The following is a 20006-nucleotide window of genomic DNA, read 5'->3' on the forward strand; positions in this document are numbered from 1 at the left end:
CTTCAGTCCATAATTGCCTTATAGCACAAAGGAAAAACATAGGGAAATGTTAAGTAAGTGTAGGTGTTCCCTGATTTGCAATGGTTCCACTTACCATTGGTGGACTTTAGGGTGATGTAAAAGTGATTTTCATTCAGTAAAAACTGTACCTTAATTTGGATCTTTTCCAGGCTAGGACAGTATAGTATGATCCTCTCTCATGATGCTGGGCAGCAGAAGTGAGCCATAGCTCCCAGTCATCCCAATCATGCAGTCGTGAGAATAAACCACTGACATTCCACCATGTACTGTAATGCCAGAATATTTTGGGTATAAATTTGGGTAAATTAATGCATCCCACTGTCTACACAATATCTAACTGTGTGCACACATGAGATATTCAACACTCTATTGTAAAATAAGTTTTGTGTTAGATTATTTTGTTCAAATTTGGGCTAATGTTAAGTGTTCTGAGAATGTTTGAGATAGGCTAGACAAAGCAATTATGCTTGGTAGCTTAGGTTTATAAACTACCTGCATTTTCAACTTATAAAATCTTCAATTTACAGGGGTTTAATAGGCCATAATCCACGAATCAAGAAATAAAGATTAGTGCTGCAAAACAGTAGCATTAGTGTAAAATTAAGATGTAAAATATGTGTGGAATTAAAATGCATGAGAATAAAAGTAAGAAATTGACACATGACAAATATAATAAATGACAAATACATGACAAATAAAAATGCATGACAAATACAAATGTTTTATAAGTCTTGCCTTGTTTGGAAAGGATTAAAGCCACTAATTTATTGTAGATCATAAAAGAATAGTAAATTCATTTCTGCAATCTCTTGGGTTATTATAAAAAGAATAATAAAAGAATGGAAAATCAACAAATAAATAGCATGGGCATTGAAAATTAAAATATTAGATTTATCAAAATACGGGAATAAATAACAACATAAATCCAGTGAGACAAGTATAAAATAGTGAAATTCTAGACATAGATATGATTTGGTAGCAACTCATCCAATGGAAATGAGCTGTATATCCTAATTAACAGGCAAATGTTGTCAGACTGCTTACAGTGCAGCTTGTGAGAAATACACCTTAAACACAACACCCAAAAAGCTGAAAATCAAGGAATGGAAAATCACATATCCTGCAAATGCTAACCCAAAGTAGAAGAGCCTACACATACCAATATCTGACAAAGTAGGCTGCATGTCTAGTAGACTATAGAAAGGAGGAAAGAGGAGGGTTGATATCAGAAATTCAAGGGTCAATTAATATTTGATAATAGGTCAATATATTTTCCCTTGTCAGCATGCTTGAACAGAAACAGAAAAGAGAAAAAAAGGGGGCCGGCACCATGGCTCACTTGGCTAATCCTCCGCCTGCGGTGCCGGCACTCGGGGTTCTAGTCCCGGTTGGGGCACCACTTCTGTCCTGGTTGCTCCATTTCCAGTCCTAGCTCTCTGCTGTGATCCAGGAAGGCAGTGGAGGATGGCCCAAGTGCTTGGGCCCTGCAACTGCATTGGAGACCAGGAGGAAGCACCTGGCTCCTGGCTTCAGATTGGCGCAGTGCGCTGGTCATGGCAGACATTTGGGGGGTGAACCAACAGAAGGAAGACGTTTCTCTTTGTCTCTCTCTCACTCTTTATAACTCTCTCTCTGTCTCTTTCTCTCACTGTCTAACTCTGCCTGTCAAAAAAAAAAAAAAACTTAATGAAATTCAATATCTGCTCATTACAAAATTTCTCAGAAACATGGAGTAAAAGGAAATATCCTCAATGATACATTAATGGAATCTATGTAAAAACTTTTGTCATACAAAATTATACAATTTTAATTAATGACAGCAATGTTCTCTAGACCTTTTATGGACAAAGCAATCATGAAAAAAGAGCAGACTTAGAATACTTACATGATATGGTTTTAACTTAGTATTAGATTATCTTGAGTAGATTCCACAAACAAGACAGAATGGTATTTGCAGATATATAGACAGATACATGAATGAAACAGAATAAATGATTCATAATTGGGGTTACACATGCATGTTCAGTTGAATTTGAATGTAAGTACCAATGTCATCCAATGCTTTTCTTTTTCAAATTGAGCTTGGAAAACTGTCCTTTAATTAAGAAAAGATGCAAAAAACATTTGTCCATTACTTTATGGACTGAACTTTGAATCTCCCCACAACTCAAATGTTGAAATCCTAATCTAAAATGTGATGATATTAGCAGTTGGGGTTCTTGGCATTCTTGAGAGGTAATTAGGTCATGAAGGTAGAATTTTCATGAATGGTATTGCTGCTTTTATAAGCACCCTAAGAACTTTCAAGTTTCTCTTTCTTCCATGTGAGGATACAGGTAGCCTGCATCCCAGAAGACAGCCATCCCCAGAACCCACCTATGTCAGCAACCCAATCTCAGACTTTTGGGCTCCAGAACTGTGAGAAATAAATTTCTGTGGTTTATAAGCCCCCTGGCTTATGGTACTTTAGTATAGTAGACTTTACTAACTAAGACACATAAAAGTTACTTAATATGCACTAAATGTAAAAGTCAAATTATAAAGACAGGTTGAATGTGAAAGTCGAAACCATAAAGTTCCTAGAAGAAAACAGAATATCTTTATAACCTGGGATAGGAAAAGATTTTTTATAATAAATATAAACAGCGCCAACTATAAAAGAAAAATTGATAAATTGGATTTCATTGAAATTTAAAGCCTCCATTCATTGAAAGATTCCATCTTAAAAGTGAAAAGTCAAAGACTGGGAAAAGATATTTACAATACATATGTGTAACAAAGAATACTTAGATTATAAAATCAATAATAAAGAATTAACTCAAATAAGAGTATGTATTAACCACAAATAAGCAAATTAAAAGACTCAAGATTATTAACCATCAGAATACATGTGAAAAGTGTTAAATACCTCTACACACTCATTTGAATGGCTAAAATGTAAGACTATCAACACTAAATAGATCTCATCCATTCTTCATAGATGTTAAAAACAGCAAAGCCATTGTTGAAATGTGTTTTGGTAGTTTCTTCTAACATACATCTGCCCTATCATACAGCAATTCTATTCCTACACATATTTGTATAACTACACCAAACGAAGGTATATGTCCAAATTGATTTAGCTATATTTTTCACAATGAGACTTGAAAACAGCCTATGTAATCAACAACAGGAAAACAAACATTTTATATTCAAATAATGGAACATACCCCAGCAACTAAGGGGAGTAAACTACTGATAGATACAAGAACATGGATGAATCTCATGCTGAATCAAAGAACAGCAACATAAATAAAATCTGCAGTCTGGTTCTATTTTTATGAAGTTTAAGAATAGGGAAGACTGGGGCCCGTGCTGTGGCATAGCAGGTAAAGCTGCCACCTGCAGTGCCAGCATCCCTTATGGGCACCAGTTTGAGACCCGGCACTCCACTTCGAATCCAGCTCTCTGCTATGGCCTGGGAAAGCAGTAGAAGATGCCCCAAGTCCTTGGGCCCCTACACCCATGTGGGAGACCTGGAGGAGACTCCTCGCTTCTGGCTGCTGGCTCCAGCCATTGCAGCCATTTGGGAGTGGACCATCAGATGGAAGACCTTTCTCTCTCTCTCTTTCAAATAAATAAATAAATCTTTAAAAAATAATAGGGAAGACTAATCTATGAGAAAGGAGATTAATTGATAGAAATGAGAACAGTGGTTGTCCCTAGTTGGAAAGGAGGACAGGCACAGGTGGGAACTTCCTAGGGTGATAACAAAGCTCTACATCTTGATCATATGCTGTAATCATGGCTGTGTTACCCTTTGTAGAAAATATCATTAAACATTTATGCACATTACTGTATGTAATTGTGCTTCAATAAAAAGATTATGAGAGGAAAGAATAAAAGTATTCAAGAGAACATGTAACATACTGAAGCATATCAAAGAAAATTGGTTACGTTAAAATTAGGAATTCTTCCAGTAGAAAACCAAAGGAACAGAATCAATACAAACACTATAATTCGACAAAATTTTCTTAAAATTTGAAAAGATTTGTAACCACACATTGAAAGAGAACATCATGAAGCTGAGAAAATTGAATTGGACCAATCAACACCAATAAATATTCTAACAAAATCACTACGATTTATAGAAAAATAAACATCATAAAAGTCTAAGAAGGAAAATGTTTTATAATAAAAAACAGATTATCATCAAAACTTTGTACAACAAATCTTTATACTAAATCTAAATCAAACAACAATTTGAAGCCACTTAAGGAAAAAAAAATTGTGCACCCTGAAACGACTTTTGAAATAAAGGTTATAGCTAAAATATCTGCAACAAGAAAAAAACAAAGTGAATATTATTTCCATGAGCTTTCTTCCCTTGAGAAGACTACTCTAGAACAAGCTTATAGGCTTCAGGTGACTAAAATAACTACAGAGATATCATCATGAGTGAAGGTAAGCATTAAATATATCCTGAAATGTACAATTAAAGTTAAATGAGAGTTCAGCGAAAGAAATTATGGTATGTAATGACTACATACCCAGATAAAATGTAGATATAGCACAACTAACTAAAAAGGGAGAGATGGGAAACCAGATACAAATAGTATCCTAAGTGTTCAGGGTAAGGAGTTGGCAATGATAGTATTAGTAGTTATTCAAGAATGCTTGTATGATTATTGTGGAATAATAGACTTGGATATTGATGACATATTTTAATTCTGTTGTCTCATGTTTTCTTGGTAGCTAGTATTTCTACTGTGGGAGAAAGAAAGCATGTGTGTAGTACATTAGTACATGACAATCCATGAGCTGTGATTGAGTTTCTGGATCAGAAAGCCTGAGATATGTAGACCAAGGGACATTAATTCTGAGCTGCTTCTTAAAAATTGACCAACAAAATAATTCACTATAGTAGAAGAATATGATGCACATGAATACAGCATGTTCATTGGTAGACTGGTAAGTTGAATATAAGTACTGCTATAGCAATAGAGAAGCTAACTTCCATAAAAAAAATAAAATAAAATAAAGTAAATGTGAAAAACACAGTGCGCTGTCACAGCCAGCCACACAGAGCACACATTTCTAGAGAAGTCTCTAGAAAACATCAGGATCTGGGAATCAGTTTTGCAGCCATCTTTCCCATCACTCACACCCCCCAGTCAATACCAAGGGTATGACTCATTTTGTCTGCTCAATCAGAATGGTATATCATCAGGGTAAGACAAATAGGTTCTGGCCAGTGTTCTGTGGCATAGTAAGCTAAGCAGGGTTCTTGCTGATTTTCCTCTATTCCATTCAACTGCTATTTCTGTGAGGACACAGACCATACTGTTTTCTTCATCAATAAATTGCCCATAGTTTGTAAATATTATCTTCTCCACATGTTTTTAAACAAAGGACTAGGTTACAGAAACTGTACTGAAATGAATACTGTTTACAATAAGACACTACCAGAACCAAAAGGCTAAAGTCACAGAGAAGGCTGGGGGCATCCCTTCTCCTTCGTTGCCTCCAACCCAGCCCTACCATAATAATTTCTTTTATTGTATTTTCCTCATTTAGGTATAGTTATTTTCTCTTTGTTAACATCTTTCCTGTTTTCCATTCCAAATACAACTAGGCCAAATATACAAGGAGAAAATGATATTAATTCCCAGGCAGATTTATTAGAAGCAAACTTAATGGAAAATTAGTTTAAAGATAAGCTTATGTTGGTGCAAAAGTTTCTGAAATCCATGCACATGAGGAAAGTTCATGAATAACATGTATTATGAAAAAAAACTGCATGAATTTCAAAAAATTTTACATCAAAATAAAGATATTTAAACTTCAACTTTTCATTAACTTTTTGAAGTACCTTTGAATTCTAATAACTAGAAAAAAGAGAAAGAAAGGTATTTCTCATCTTATTGATTTCTTTTTTTACATTGAATATTCTTTGGAAATTATTATCAATTCCATTTTCATTACAATTGTTCTGCCAAAATTGTTTTCTACAATATCAGTTTTCCTTGCTTCATTTTTCTTATTTTCTTTTTGAGATAACATGTTTTTAATTTGCATTATAGTCAAAGGCTTAATGCATCACTAAATAAAGAGTTCAATAAATAATAAATAAAATGACCACAGCTCAGCAGGAATCCAGGAAAGGGCTATAAATAATAACCAACTGAAAAAAAATCTATTTCACTCACATACTATAAATTTTAAAATAGTCACAAACCATTAGTTGTTTCACAGAACCTTTACCCATATCATCTAGGGACTGGGCCTAATTTTATTAACAGCCAGGTCCTCATATATCTTGAAATTCATCTGCATAGAGATATTAAGGTACCTTCAATTATGGAAGATTTCTCTTACCCTTTAAATTAAAGCAAAATTATAGAAACATTTTCAGTTAACTTGATTAAATATGCATTGATTTTCTTTTTCTGCTCTATTAACCAGTTTTAACAATTCTCAGAACCAATATTTTACTGTTGGCCACAACTTATATGACATTTTAATTAATTCAGAAGAAAATGTCATAGTGGTTCATTTTCCTTATAAAACAAAACAAAACACCAACTAAATTAACTTTAGTTCTCTTTTCCATCCTGAGACAACTGAGAAACTTTTTATAGATAGGAATCTATGTAAAAGTAGCAAAAATATGGTCTTGATTTTTACCTTTAATTGACTATACATCTCAAACCTTTATAATAAATGCTGTATTTGATCTATGGCACATTCTACCACACACCCCAATTACAACACACCTTTTTGTGTTAGATAGAACCAAGGGTACAGGGAATTGAGATATTTTCCTTGACTAGGTGGACCTGTAACAACATATAAACTTGTAAATAGTGAAATGGTTATCCTTAGACTTCTGTGAGTGCTTGAGAAATGGAGAAAGAAGGCCTTTAAGTGGGAGATGAACAAGGCATCTAGAAAGACAGGAGGTAAGAGACTTATTTTATTCAGGAGCTCTGTCCTTTGTAAGCCTTCAAAGTATTCTGAACCCTGTAACATGAGCTACCTGATATTATTCCTTATATTAATTATATTAAATATCCCACCCTTTTTTGCTTGGGCTAGTTTAAGTTGTCACCTATATACTGAAGTCAAAGAGTTCTAATTAATAAGACTCCAGATTCTGTTCCTGTGATCAAAGCTTCCAAACTCATTGGTACTTTCTTTTTGTTTCTTTAATTCTATAAATTGTAAAATGCTCTTCAACTGGTTTTATAAGAATGTTGTTCACATGGTAAGCTTCTCTTTTGAGTAGATAATACTTTGTACAGGGCAAAAAACAACAGATGGAGTGCAAATGACCTCATCCTTCTTCACTTATGGCCAAGTTTGGTTAAGTTGCCAAGCCATGTCAAACAGGTATCCTTACATACATCTCACATGGAGTCACACTTGTCTCCACTTTCAACAGACATTTAACTACTCTACCTAACATGAACACAATGAGCTGATAATATCCATACCTATCTTTACTTTCTGGAACTTGACTCAAAGGTGAAATAAAGAGCTTTGTGTTAGTATACAAGTTCCCATATACCTTCTAATATTTTCATAAATTTAATGTCACTAGCTAACAATAATTACAGAGCTGTTACAAAACAGGTGTTGTGCTGTATTTTCTACAGACCTTTTTTCATTTAATCTTCTGAACAGTCCCTTTGAGGTAGGTACCATTATGATTCTATTTTTGTAACTGAAATACTTATAGCCTGGGGAAAAATGATGACTCAATAGACATCTACACTGAATTGAATGCTTGTGCCCTGCCCTCAAATTCATATGTTGAAGTCCTATCCTAATGTGATGTTATTGGGGGGAATGGTCTTTGGGAGGTGATTAAACCATGAAGGTAGAGCTCATGAATGAGATCAGTGCCCTCATACAAATATAAGAAAGAGGTTCGCTCTCTAGGCTGTCTGTCATTTGAGGATACGATGGAAAGATGGCTGCCTCAAAACCGGATGATGGCCCTCACCAGGACCCTGAAATGCTCATACCCTTATCTCAGACTAACCAGCCTCCAGAATGGTGAGAAGTAAATTTCTACTGTTCAATTCACCCTAACTATGATAATATCTGGCTGAAGTTACCCATCCACATGAAGTATCACATTAGACTGGTGTTATCATTTCATGTACTCAATTTTCTTGAAACAATATATGATACCAATAAACTATTAACCCTGTGGAGGTGAGTTCTGTGTCTTATTCATCTCATTTGATGAAGATATAGGGAGCTCTTAAGTGATATTGTGGAAATAGTGATTTTATTCCCATTTCTTTTTCTTATGAAAACAGCCTTCAGCTTTCTGAGCTTGTATTTCTTTATTTGCACAATGGTATGATGAATGTAACTGTCTTGAGCCATTATGGATAATCATGTGAGAATATTTCAGAATTCAGTTTAGAAACTACACATTATTATCATATGAGAATGAAATATTGTTTGAGGACTTGAATATGTGTTGGTCATACAAGCTTTTTGAAATTGAAAGAAATATAGATGTGATCTTTAGTCAAAAAGAATCCCGTTCTCTTTGAAGCTATGGCATCATCTGTGCCTATAGTCTCAGTTTAGTATCTAAAATAGATGAATATTGGAAGAAGTTATCTCTGTGTAACTTGCAGAATGAGTGTGTTTTTTACAAAAGGAAAAAATAAATAAGTAAATGATGGTGACTGGAAATTTGATGCACCAAGTAAGGAGCAAGTTGTGCCTTTTCTGCTGTCCTGAAGTCATTCACCCTCTCTGCCTATGAGCCTATGGCCTCTCCAGTTGGTCATGCATGACAACATCCTCCTCCAAACACGATTTGCTGACTAAGCTATGCTCATTCTGAACTATGCCTAACGTGTCTTTAGGTGGTGATGAAGCTTTGTGCCTTTCAGGGAGTGAAGGCATTTGGTCTTGTTTTCAGAGGACACAAAGCTTTACCCCAAATCAAGTATCTTCATGTTGGCAGCATAGGTGCGATCCAAGGATCTCCAGTCCTTTTCAATAGCTATGGAACAAGTGTGCCTCCTTCATCTCAACTGACTCTGTCACAGGATACACAGCGCCCTTCCCTAAACAGCCCTTAATTTAATAGGCAGAGAATCCTTCAGGCAACCAATAATTCTAGAAAAGCACTATTTATTTGCAAGGTTTTCTCTCATTTGTCTTCAAATGTTATATTTAATACTCTAAGTCCAGAGACCTGCAAAAATCAGTAGTAAGATTTCTAATTTTGGATTTTAATTATAATTCCTATAAGTTCAATCCTGATTTTGTCTTGTTTTGAGCATTACATAATAGCTAAGTGAGAACTAGTGTCAATCACACCCATCATGTACTTTAGAGTTGATACTTCATTGTCACAGTTGTCAGTTTGAGGCAAATGGCTCCAGTGCAATGGCACAGGACTTGATCAAACTCCCAGCATAAATCACAGGATCTCTTTTATATCTTTACATTTTCTTTTCCCATTGGATCTTTTCTCAGATATTATAAACCTGCTTAAAATTCTCTTCTATCAAACCATCCTTTCCTCCTTCAATCTCCTTCTATACAGTCTAAGCTTCTTACTTCCTTTAATGCCAAACTTCTCAACTTATTACAATATAGCTTCTACTCTGATCTTTCCAGTGAAACTTTTCAAGGCTAACCACAAGTCATTGGTAATTCAGTTTTGGATTCCAAATTCTATCCTATTGAAACACTCTGTTATGGGTTGAATATTTGAGTGCCTGTTGCCCCCAAATTCATGTGCTGAAGCCTTAAATCCCAGTGAGCCTGTGTTTGGAGATGGAGTCTTTAGATAATTAGAGAATAAGATTGTGGTGAGGTCATAGACATAGGACCTCTAGTATGTGATCGGTGTCCTTAGAGGGAAGGCACATGAGCAACCAAGTATGCTCATTCTCTCTCTCCATACAAACAAATAAGACATCATGTGGCCATATAGCAAGAAGGTAGTTATTTGCAACCCAAGATAGAAAATCCTCACCAGAAATTAACTGTGCTTGCAATTGGATCTCAGACTTCCAGCCTCCAGAACTGTGAGGAAATAAATGTCTGTTGAGTAAGCCACCAAGTCTGTGATACTTTTAATGGAAGCCCAAGCAGATGAAAAGGATACCATGTTTCCCTTGGTTTTGGTGAGACTTTATCCTCTTACTGCCCCCATTCTTTCTGATTACTTTTGCCTACTGGCCTCAGACTCTCCATCTTTATCTTATCTCTTAAGTGAAAGTGTTCTCTAATGTTTTCCCTTCTATTTTTTCCTTCTTGATTGTGAAAAGCACTCTGAAAAACTGAGCCTAGTATCAAAAGAGTTTGCCTGGACCCTTCTTTTGAGCTCAGACTTCATTCTCGAAGAAACCTGAGGCTTGTATGCCATTGTCACTCTTTCTTTATTGGGTGGGGGGCGAGATAGAGAGAGAGAGAGAGAGAAGAGAGAGAGAGAGCATTTGTATCTGTAGGTTCACTCCCAAAATCTTTGCAATGGCTCCTCCCTTCCCTTCTTCATCTTTTCCTTTCCTTCTCAATTCTTTTCCCCCTCCTCCTCCAATTCTTCCTCTTCTTCCTCCTCCTCTTTTTACACTCTGTTTCTTTTTCTCCTATTTTTCTCATATTTGGTTATCAAAATAGCCTTTTTTACTTCTCAGAAGGCAACATTATCTAATAAAATTATTCTGTGTGCTACATTCAAGGACAGGCTCTGTCTTAATAATTCTTGGCTATCTTAGGTAGAAATATTTGGATTAGAAAGAAATGTTATATGTGTTTCAAAGGAATAGAAAATTTTAGGTTGCAACTACAGTTTATTAATTAAAAACTTATTTCTGGTTCAAGTGCCAGAGTGCTTGAGTTCAAACACAAATTCCTCCATCTACTATCTGTGTGACCTTGGTCAAATCTTCAGTTCCCTTTCTGGAAAGTTTGCACAATGGTAGGACCATAATTTTATGGTTTCTAAATCACTAAGTCTGAAATGTAGTTCATCAACAGCTTCCCTAACTCTTGTATCTCCCACTTGGTTTATAGTAGTTGTATTTTTTTCAATCACCCAGCCACAAAATATAAATCCCTGTTTTCTTTTTTATTTCTACTCAGTTCTAATGTACCAAGCTTAGAAACCTTTTTCATAAGTATACCCTGGGTTCAGTTTTCATTACATTGCTCTAGCTTATGGATTTTATTTTTTTAAATTTAAAAGTTGAGAATTTATATTTAAGGGGTGGTGCTGTGGCATAGTGGGTAAAGCTGCCACCTGTGGCATCAGTTTGGTCCTGGCTGATCCACTTCCAACCCGGCTCCCTGCAGGTGTGCCTAAGAAAGGAGCAGAAGATGGTCCAAATCCTTGGGCCCCTCACCCACAAAGGAGACACAGAAGAAGTTCCCGGCTCCTGGATTTGGCTCATCCAAGCTCTGGCCATTGAGGCTATTTAGGGATTGAACCAGTAGATGAAGATTTCCCTCTGTCTCTGCATCTCTCTTTGTAACTCTGACATTCACATAAATAGATAGCTCTAAAAAGAAAAAGACAAATTTAAATTCTTTTAACTACTCTTGCCAGACTTGAGTATTTCACCATTCAAATACATTAAAACAACAGCTAAAGAAATTAGAGGTGTCAGAAGCAATTATACCGCAGTTGATTTTCCAGGATAGGGTTATGTCTAAAAGGACTTCTAACTATAAATAGCTCAATTAAGTCAAGCACCCAATTTATTGTTTAAATTCCTCCTAACTAATATGTAAGACAACATAAAGCAAGTGCCGAAACAATTGGTTGTGTCAGATTTTTGGTTATGGATGAAACAAAAACTTGAAGCAAACTTTGCAAAAATAGGCATGCAATATCACTCCTCCGTTGTATCTTGGAAGCAGCCTATCACGAAAATGTTGTCAGACTTGTAACTCCTCAGAACAATATTCCAACGGATAGATCAGTTGGAAGCTCTTCATTACAGCATCTGTTCTGTGTTTATAGCTGCACATGCAGCCTGCTGAACACGCTCAGTGCACCATAAACGTAAGAACTGCACATCCAGAATGATAATAAACTCATTGGGCGATGTGTTCTCTGGAGTTTTCAGTTCCTTGCTTTAGCTGGCAAACTCTGTTATTTCTTAATGCTGTATAAAATATTAGATTGTTTGTGATTTTCACAAATTTGGAGATAAACCAGGAAAACAAAATGGCAACAAAAAAGGTAAAAACATAGGCATTGAGCTTATTATTATATTCTAAATGTATAGTTTTATAGACAGTGACACAAAAGTAACAGCAGAATGAATGAGAAAAATGATTAAACAATTGAATAGATTATCTAGAAATTTAACCCCAAATATCCTCTGTGGGTCAACTCAATTGCCTAGTGCACATTGAAGAAGCTCCATATTTTAGTAAGAAAGCTTCATGCTATAATTATTAACTAGAAATATATTATGATAATCTGATAATCTTGATATATTACAGCTAAATAATTCAAACAATTTACTAGTGAATCCAACATTTCTAGACAACCAAAAATATTAATTTGATCCAAGATGATTTTCTCTCAAAAACAATATCTCAGATTAAGTTAATTCATAAATTCATAACAGTGAAAGGAATTCTCAGAGTAAAAGGAAAGCCATCAAGGCATGGGAATGTACAATAATGCCTTGCTTTTGGAGAAGTGCTAAGCAAGTGCTAGCAAAACACAAGGTAATTCTGAATTGCCCCAGCAGTGAGCACTGAATACATTCTTTAGTCATGGTTCCCTTGGATAGGTGTCCCTATCCATCTATACATAGAATCACAGAGAGAGATTCTAAAATAGCATATTCCTGGGCACCAACACAAGATATCTTGATCCTATAGTTTGCCTCTTTTCATTAAATGGTTAGAAGAACAGCTTTCACAAATGACTCATGACTGAAAATCACATGGAAGTTTCTGAAGAACTAAAATAAATGCAGAAAAGTTAGAAATACAGAGCTGGATTGGGGGATTGTGGAATGGAACACTCAGAAAACCAAATGTGATACTGTAAAGGGAATGTCTTCAGTCCCACAAACATCCCAGTTTAAAGAGTGTCTTCTTTCTTTTCATTTTGTTTCCTCTCATTCCATCCCCATAATGAAAATTGTTATGATGCCATTTGACATCTGGACTCTGTGGATAACTGTCTGTTTTATTTCCCTTCTCATTTGATGGCACTGTTGTTTTGCTTTAACGCTTGCTGGTAACTCCACAACAGGAAGTATTACTGAGGGTATAGTGGCTAGCATGAAAAATCAGGGTAAGGGAAAAAATATGACTAAGCAATTTGTATGATTAACATGATATGAAGATTTTCAGTTATGCAGCAAGAGGTAGGCAACAATTATTGTCTTTAACCCTAACACTGACAAAACTTAGCATATCTTTACTTGAAATAATAGTAAATTTATCAATTTCAAAGATACATTTTCCCAAAGATTTTCTCATTCATCCTCAAATTTAATTCCTGTAAAAGCTGCCTGTATTTCTGCTTGACAAATAAGGATATAAAACTTCGAATTTGAAAACATTAAGATTTTTTGACACAGATAGGATATGAAATGTCATACCAGTTAAGACCAAGGCAAATAATGGCTAAGCAGAATTCATTTAAAAGTCACAAAAATTCAAAAGAGCTTAGTTTCCACAACCTACAAAATGAGGAAAAATAACATTCATTCCTCTTTTCTTTGCTGATGGGTTCAGATGGATGGAATAGCTATAAATTGACATATATATTCTAATTATTATTATTAAAAGCATTCACTTTCAAAGGACTATTTCCAAGAGTAAAATTCAAAATTCTAGTGTGAAAAGTTGTTTAATTTTGGTAATTCTATTACCTTCAAAATTCAAGCATCCATGTCATTTTAAAAATTGTACATGTTACATGAAATTTGTTTTCATGGGTCCCTGAAAGAGATTACATATGCAGACTTTAGCACATGTTTCTTCTCAAAACAGAATCAGGGAAAATATTGGAGTGTTTATTATCCAATCTACTCAGAATAATTCCCAGAATAGAAATCATCTGGACCTTGATGCTCACAATGACTTTCAAGTTTGGGGGCTCATCTCCTTTATTTGGTTTCTTATTTCTTTGAATGATTTGTTACTAGGAAACCACTGTGATCATGACCCTGAGTAATAATAGCCTAATTCTGGGTGGTGTCATGGTGTATCAGGTTAACCCACCACCTGACTGCCAGTGTGTATCCTGGCTGCTCCACTTCCAATCCAGCTCCCTGCTAATGGCCTGGGAAAGCAGTGAAAGACATCCCAAGTTTTGGGGCCTCTGCCATCTACATGGGAGACCTGGAAGAAGCTCCTGGCTTCAGCCTAGCCAAGTACCATCCATTGCTCATTGCAGCCATCTGTGGAGTGAACCAGCACATGGCAGAGTCTCTCTCTCTCTCTCTCTCTCTCTCTCTCTCAACCCCCCTCCTTCCCTTTCTTCCTCTCTGCCTCCCTCTCTTCCTCCCTCTCTACCTCCCTCTCTTCCTCCCTCCCTCCCTCTGTGTGTGTATAACTGTGACTTTCAAATAAATAAATATATCTTTAAAAATATCCTAATTCAGGTGTAGCATGGTGTAACATCTTTTACAATACATATTTAAGTTCCAAAATTAGAGCAGTGGTGCCTTATTTCAAGACATACTTGGTACTTGGCTGTATGAACATTTTGAAATGAGAATTTGCCCAAGTGCTTAGTTTCCTTCTCCTCCACATCAAATTAGTAATGGTGGAATAACAGAATGATAAAAAATAAATGGTAAGCCACCTCCAACCATGGCATAATCTAGAACCAGAACTTGTGCTTGTATCTCTGACTAGAACCTAGTAGGATGCGGAAGCTCATGGAGGGGCACCCTTATGAAAGGAAAAATCCCTGGAAGAACTGAAGATGGAGCTTCTAGCAGGAATGAGATGTGTTCAGCTGGCTGCTGCTTCATGCTCCTTCCTCTCAAAGGAATGAAAGCAAAGTGTTCTTTAGTTCTACACTCACTGCAAAAGAAGGTTAGAAAAGCTTAAGAAAGTAGGGGAAAAAGTCGTTGGAGTAATAGAGGAAAACCATTTTGAAATGGGGAAGGAAATGGGAGGGAGGGAGAGAAAGAATGTGAGGAGGGGCAAGGGAAGGGGTAAAGGAAGGAGAAGGGAAGGAAGAGAGACAAACCCAGCTCAGACAACTCACTTGGCATTCCCTGCCCCTGGCTTCTTTCTCCGGAAAATGTTGAGGAAAGTGTTGGAGCGGCAGGGCAGCTTGCCATCGCCAACGTGCATGCGGACTACATCCGAGGTGGTGAAGGCACTGCGGACATTCCTCTCAGGCTTAGCAATAATGATGTACATCTTTGGAGTGAACATGCACCCCAGGGCCACCGTTACACTTAGGCTCACTGCAAAGCAGGTGGTGATGATCTTGTAGTTGCTCCCAAAGTAAATGGGCACGAAAGCAAGCCAGATGATGCAGGTGGTGTACATGGTGAAGGCGATATATTTGGCCTCATTGAAGTTGGCAGGTACGTTGCGAGTCTTGAAGGCATAGTAGGTACAGCTCATGATGAGGAGTCCATTGTAGCCCAAAGGGGCCACCACACCCAGGTTGCTGGTATTGCAAATAAGGTAGACTTCTTTGATGCTTGGGTAGGACAGAATGGGCATGGGGGGCTCCATGATGATCAGGGTTACCACAAGGGTTAGCTGCACACTAATCAGAATTGAGGCAATGATCACCTGGGCCCAGGCACTCATAAACCTAGGCTTCCGTGTACAGATCTTCTTCTTGCTGCCAGCCAGAATGCGTGCAATGCGATTGGTTTTGGTCACCAAGGCAGAGTAGCACATGGCAGAGGAGAGGCCAACCAGGAGGCGCTGGAGGTAGCAGGATGTGGTAGTAGGTTTAGCAATGAGAGTGAAAGGGCATACGTAGCCTAGGAAGATGCCAGCCAGGATGATGTAGCAGAGCTCCCGACTGGAAGATTTGACCACAGGAGTGTCTCGGTATAGCACAAAGATGAGAGTAACAAACAGGGTAACCAAGATGCCCAGGCAAGAAAAGGCGATGGCTATGATTGATTCTATGTTGCTCCATTCAAGATAGCGGACAGGAATGGGCTCACAGCCTGTGATAAGAAAGAAAGTCATTGAAACACGAATTCAAGATTTCTGTTGAGTAATAATGATCACACTGGGGCTGGCATTGTGGTGCCGTAGGTTAAGCTGCCACCTGCCAACACAAGCATCACATTTGAGCACTGGTTCAAGTACTGGCTGCTCCACTTCTGCTCCAGCTCCCTGCTGGTGTACCTGGGAAAGCATTGGAAGATGGCTCAATTTCTTGGGCCCCTGTCACTCGTATGAGAGATCCAGATGGAATTCCTGGCTCCTGATTTCAGCCTGACCAAGCACTGACTGTTGCAGCCTTTTGGAGAGTGAATCAATCTCTTTCTTTCTCTCTCTCTCTCTTTTTATCTCTCTCTCTCTCTCTCTCTTTCTATTTCTCCCTCTCTCTGGATAACTCTGCCTTTCAGAAAAATACATAAATCTTTTAAAAAGATGACTATGTTTATGTCCTTCATGATTTGTTAGTTTCTGCATCTTGAAAATGCCTCACTGTTATGTAAGTAAAGATATACCATTATCTACCCTGGACAATCATGTCTTCAGATGTAACATCATTATAAGTCTAATATGACACAAACCTATAAAATTATCTTTTGTTTCAACACCAACATCATAGATAGTTACTATTCCATGGAACTCAGTTTTACATTTTTCAGAAAAAGTGAAAAAAAAAAACTGTTTCTAATGACAGTTGAGTGGTAATAATCTAGTAGAAAAAGTAAGAAATAAGCTAACAAACATTTCTTTTTTTTTTTTTTTTTATGCAGCCATCATCCATTCCATAGGCAAATTCAGGTCATAAAATGTTTGTTCTTGTTATTATTGGCCATTCATGTGTTTTAAGCAAAAATTTAATTTTCATTATTTAGAGGAATCTACATTCTCTTGTTTACCACATAATTCAATGTTAATCATTTAAAATCTTTTTTGTTGTAGATGATCTGGGATGATCTGAGTCTAGCATCTGAATATTTCATACAAACATACAAAGAAAGAATGAAATCTCCCCTTATGTATCTCTTGAAAAGAGAGGCTAGCATTTGTTCTTGAATGCCTATCTCTTACCTCTAGATGGAGAATAAAATCTGTTTTGCATTTCAGAATAAGAGAAAAAATTGTTAGCCTCTGGAGACAACCAATTCACAAAGTTTCGTTTTTGGTCTGGGGATATATTTCCTAAGTTGTGAAAGCAAAAACATTTTTATAAATTTAGGAAAAGATTTATTGTTCTGTAGCCATGGCAGCAAGGAAACATGAGAATCTGTTTTGAGCCTATTCAGTTAATTAGCACCAACCTGCCTCAGTGCACATATTTTGCATGACAACCAATTCAGTCTTCACTTCTAACAAACCAGAAGGTTCTGACAAACTATTTCATTACATCAGTTCCAGACAATCACCAACAGTTTCACGTGAGTAGTCACATTTTTTTAAGATTTATTTATTTGAAAGGCAGAGTTAGAGAGTGAGTGGGAGAAACAGACAGAGAGGTGAAAAGAGAGAGACCGATCTTCCATCTTCTGGTTCGCTCCTAAAATGGTCACAACAGCCAGTGCTGGGCCATGTTGAAGCCAGGATCCAGGAGCTTCATCCAGGTCTCCTATGTGGGTGGCAGGTACACAAGCCCTTAGGCCATCTTCCAATGCTTTCCCAAGCACATTAACAGAGATCTGGATCAGAAGAGGAAAAGCAGGACTTGAACTGGTGCCCATATGGAATGCTGGTGTCAAAGGCAGTAGCTTAACCTGCTAAACCATGATGCCAGCCCCCAGTAATCACATTTCTACACATGGTGTCAACCAGTTCATGCTCTGAAAGTTTATCAATCCAGAAACTTCACTCTTTCCAAAACCCATTCAAGTTGAGTACTCTGGCCTAAGAAAATTTATCTGACTTGCACACCAATCACTTACTATATTAAGCAATAAATGCAACTATTTGGATTTCTTTTGCATTGAGGTAGTTATCCCTTTGTATCCATGGAAGATCGGTTCACAAGCACACACTCTTGGACTGACATTAATAGCCTCTTTCTTATGTTTCAGGACCTGTTTGCATCTAAGTCTTAACACCTTAATAAAATAATTTTTGCTTCTTAGGTAAAGTTACTCTTTAATCTTAATTTTTTTTGTTTCCCTGATATTGATAGATGACATATATAGATAGACAAATAGAAAGAGATAGAAATTATAGATAGATGATTGATTAATTGATTGATTGATTGACTTGGGAGAACAATGGCCGTTATGGAGAATCATGATATGATAAAATCAATAAATTAAAATACTTAAGAGTAGGAGAAAGCACAAAATAGCCAGTAGTCAACTCCTTTAGGAGGCATGCTGAGACTGCAAAAAAACATTTCAAACTCAAATGGAGTTTTCTCAAGTCTTTCACAACCTTCTGAAAGCTGCCATCTTTTCATTTCCTGTGCAATTTTATGTTATATTACCTATGAGTTGCTATGTTCTCAGAGTTTTGACCAGGAACTAATATCATACTATAAACTTTCTAAAACATAAATCATTTCTATAAAGCTGGAATTAACTCTGGCCTAGAGTGAAATTAAGAGCTCTAATTAATGATTTTCCTGAATTTCAGAGATATAGGGCAAAATATTTGCTATGTAATTCTGGATTTTTTTAGATATTAATGTATGTTTTACAAATAATTAATTAACTATTAGTTTCTCATGAAGGAGAATATTAAAAAAGCAGCACAGTAGAAAAGAGAAGATTTAAATAACCCAGCAGAATAAATTTAAAACATAAAAATAGAAAAGCATTACATAAGACACTTTCAGAACTTCTTCTTTATTAAATATTCAAACTTGTAAACTAAAGATGAAATATAAACTTTAAAAAACTTTTAAATAGTTCTGAAGTTTTCCCTACAACAAACAAGAGGACCATACCCCTTCTGTAAATAACCTTAATCCTCCTGAATTAGTGAAATTAAAAAAAAACACTGAAATGTAAAATTATCAATTTATAAAAATATCTAATATGTGGCTAGACATGAACTTACAATGTAACTAAGCCAGAAAATAATGCCATTATTGATGTTTAAATGATCAAACGAAAATAGCCTCATTTCTCTATGATTTGGAATCCTCTAGATAAGAGAACTTATAGATACTGTAATCAGAAATTTCATTTGAAGAACATTGACTAAAACTCAGGACTACTACTCCAAATCTATTGACTTGTTTCACTCCAGGAGACTTGATATCCATGAATTTGCTGTTCTTCCTCCAACCTTCCAAAGGAAATAATATCTCTTATGGAAAGAGTGGCTTTATGTCTACCAATATCGTCTTATTAATAGAATATCATATACCTTGTTTTAATAAATCCAGTAAAATAGTGGAAGCAATCCTATGTACCAAGCTATACCTGAGGCTTCAACTGCTATTGAAGTTGTTCTTTATTCTCTGTGATAAAATTGAATTGGTAAGATACTTCCAGACATGATACATTATGGTTACCACACATGACCCAATTTATGTGCTCTATAAATGAAAATATCTAAATTATTTATTGTTTTTCAAGAAATTATCCAAGGAACAGCTGTTGTACTAGAATCCCTGTTAACAAAAGACTCCATAGAAATAGGAAAATGAGACAAATGGATTGGAACAGAACAGATAAATATGCAGATCATCATAGTTATCTAGATTATCATGAATCTTGCTTTTTGTATACATATCTAAAGATATTCCATTAACAACATGGCATTAACATGAATTAACAACATGGCACCTATTGAAGAACCTTTGCTTATTGTGGTAGTCAGCTCCTAAGATGATCCTTAATGATCTCAACTTCTTAGTATTTTAT

The 20006-nt window shown here is 36.2% G+C and overlaps 1 protein-coding gene across 2 annotated transcripts in view; it reads right to left on the reverse strand.

Moving 5' to 3' along the window:
• GRM1 (glutamate metabotropic receptor 1) overlaps positions 1-20006 on the reverse strand; it is a 447639-nt gene that overhangs the window by 27632 nt on the left and 400001 nt on the right. For both annotated transcript variants that reach the window (XM_002714863.5, XM_051855288.2), the window contains exon 7: positions 15236-16166. In XM_002714863.5, the coding sequence (XP_002714909.2) occupies positions 15236-16166 (931 nt within the window). The remainder of the gene's footprint in view (positions 1-15235; positions 16167-20006) is intronic.

Source organism: Oryctolagus cuniculus, chromosome 5 (assembly GCF_964237555.1).
Source record: "Oryctolagus cuniculus chromosome 5, mOryCun1.1, whole genome shotgun sequence".
Lineage (NCBI taxonomy): Eukaryota > Metazoa > Chordata > Mammalia > Lagomorpha > Leporidae > Oryctolagus > Oryctolagus cuniculus.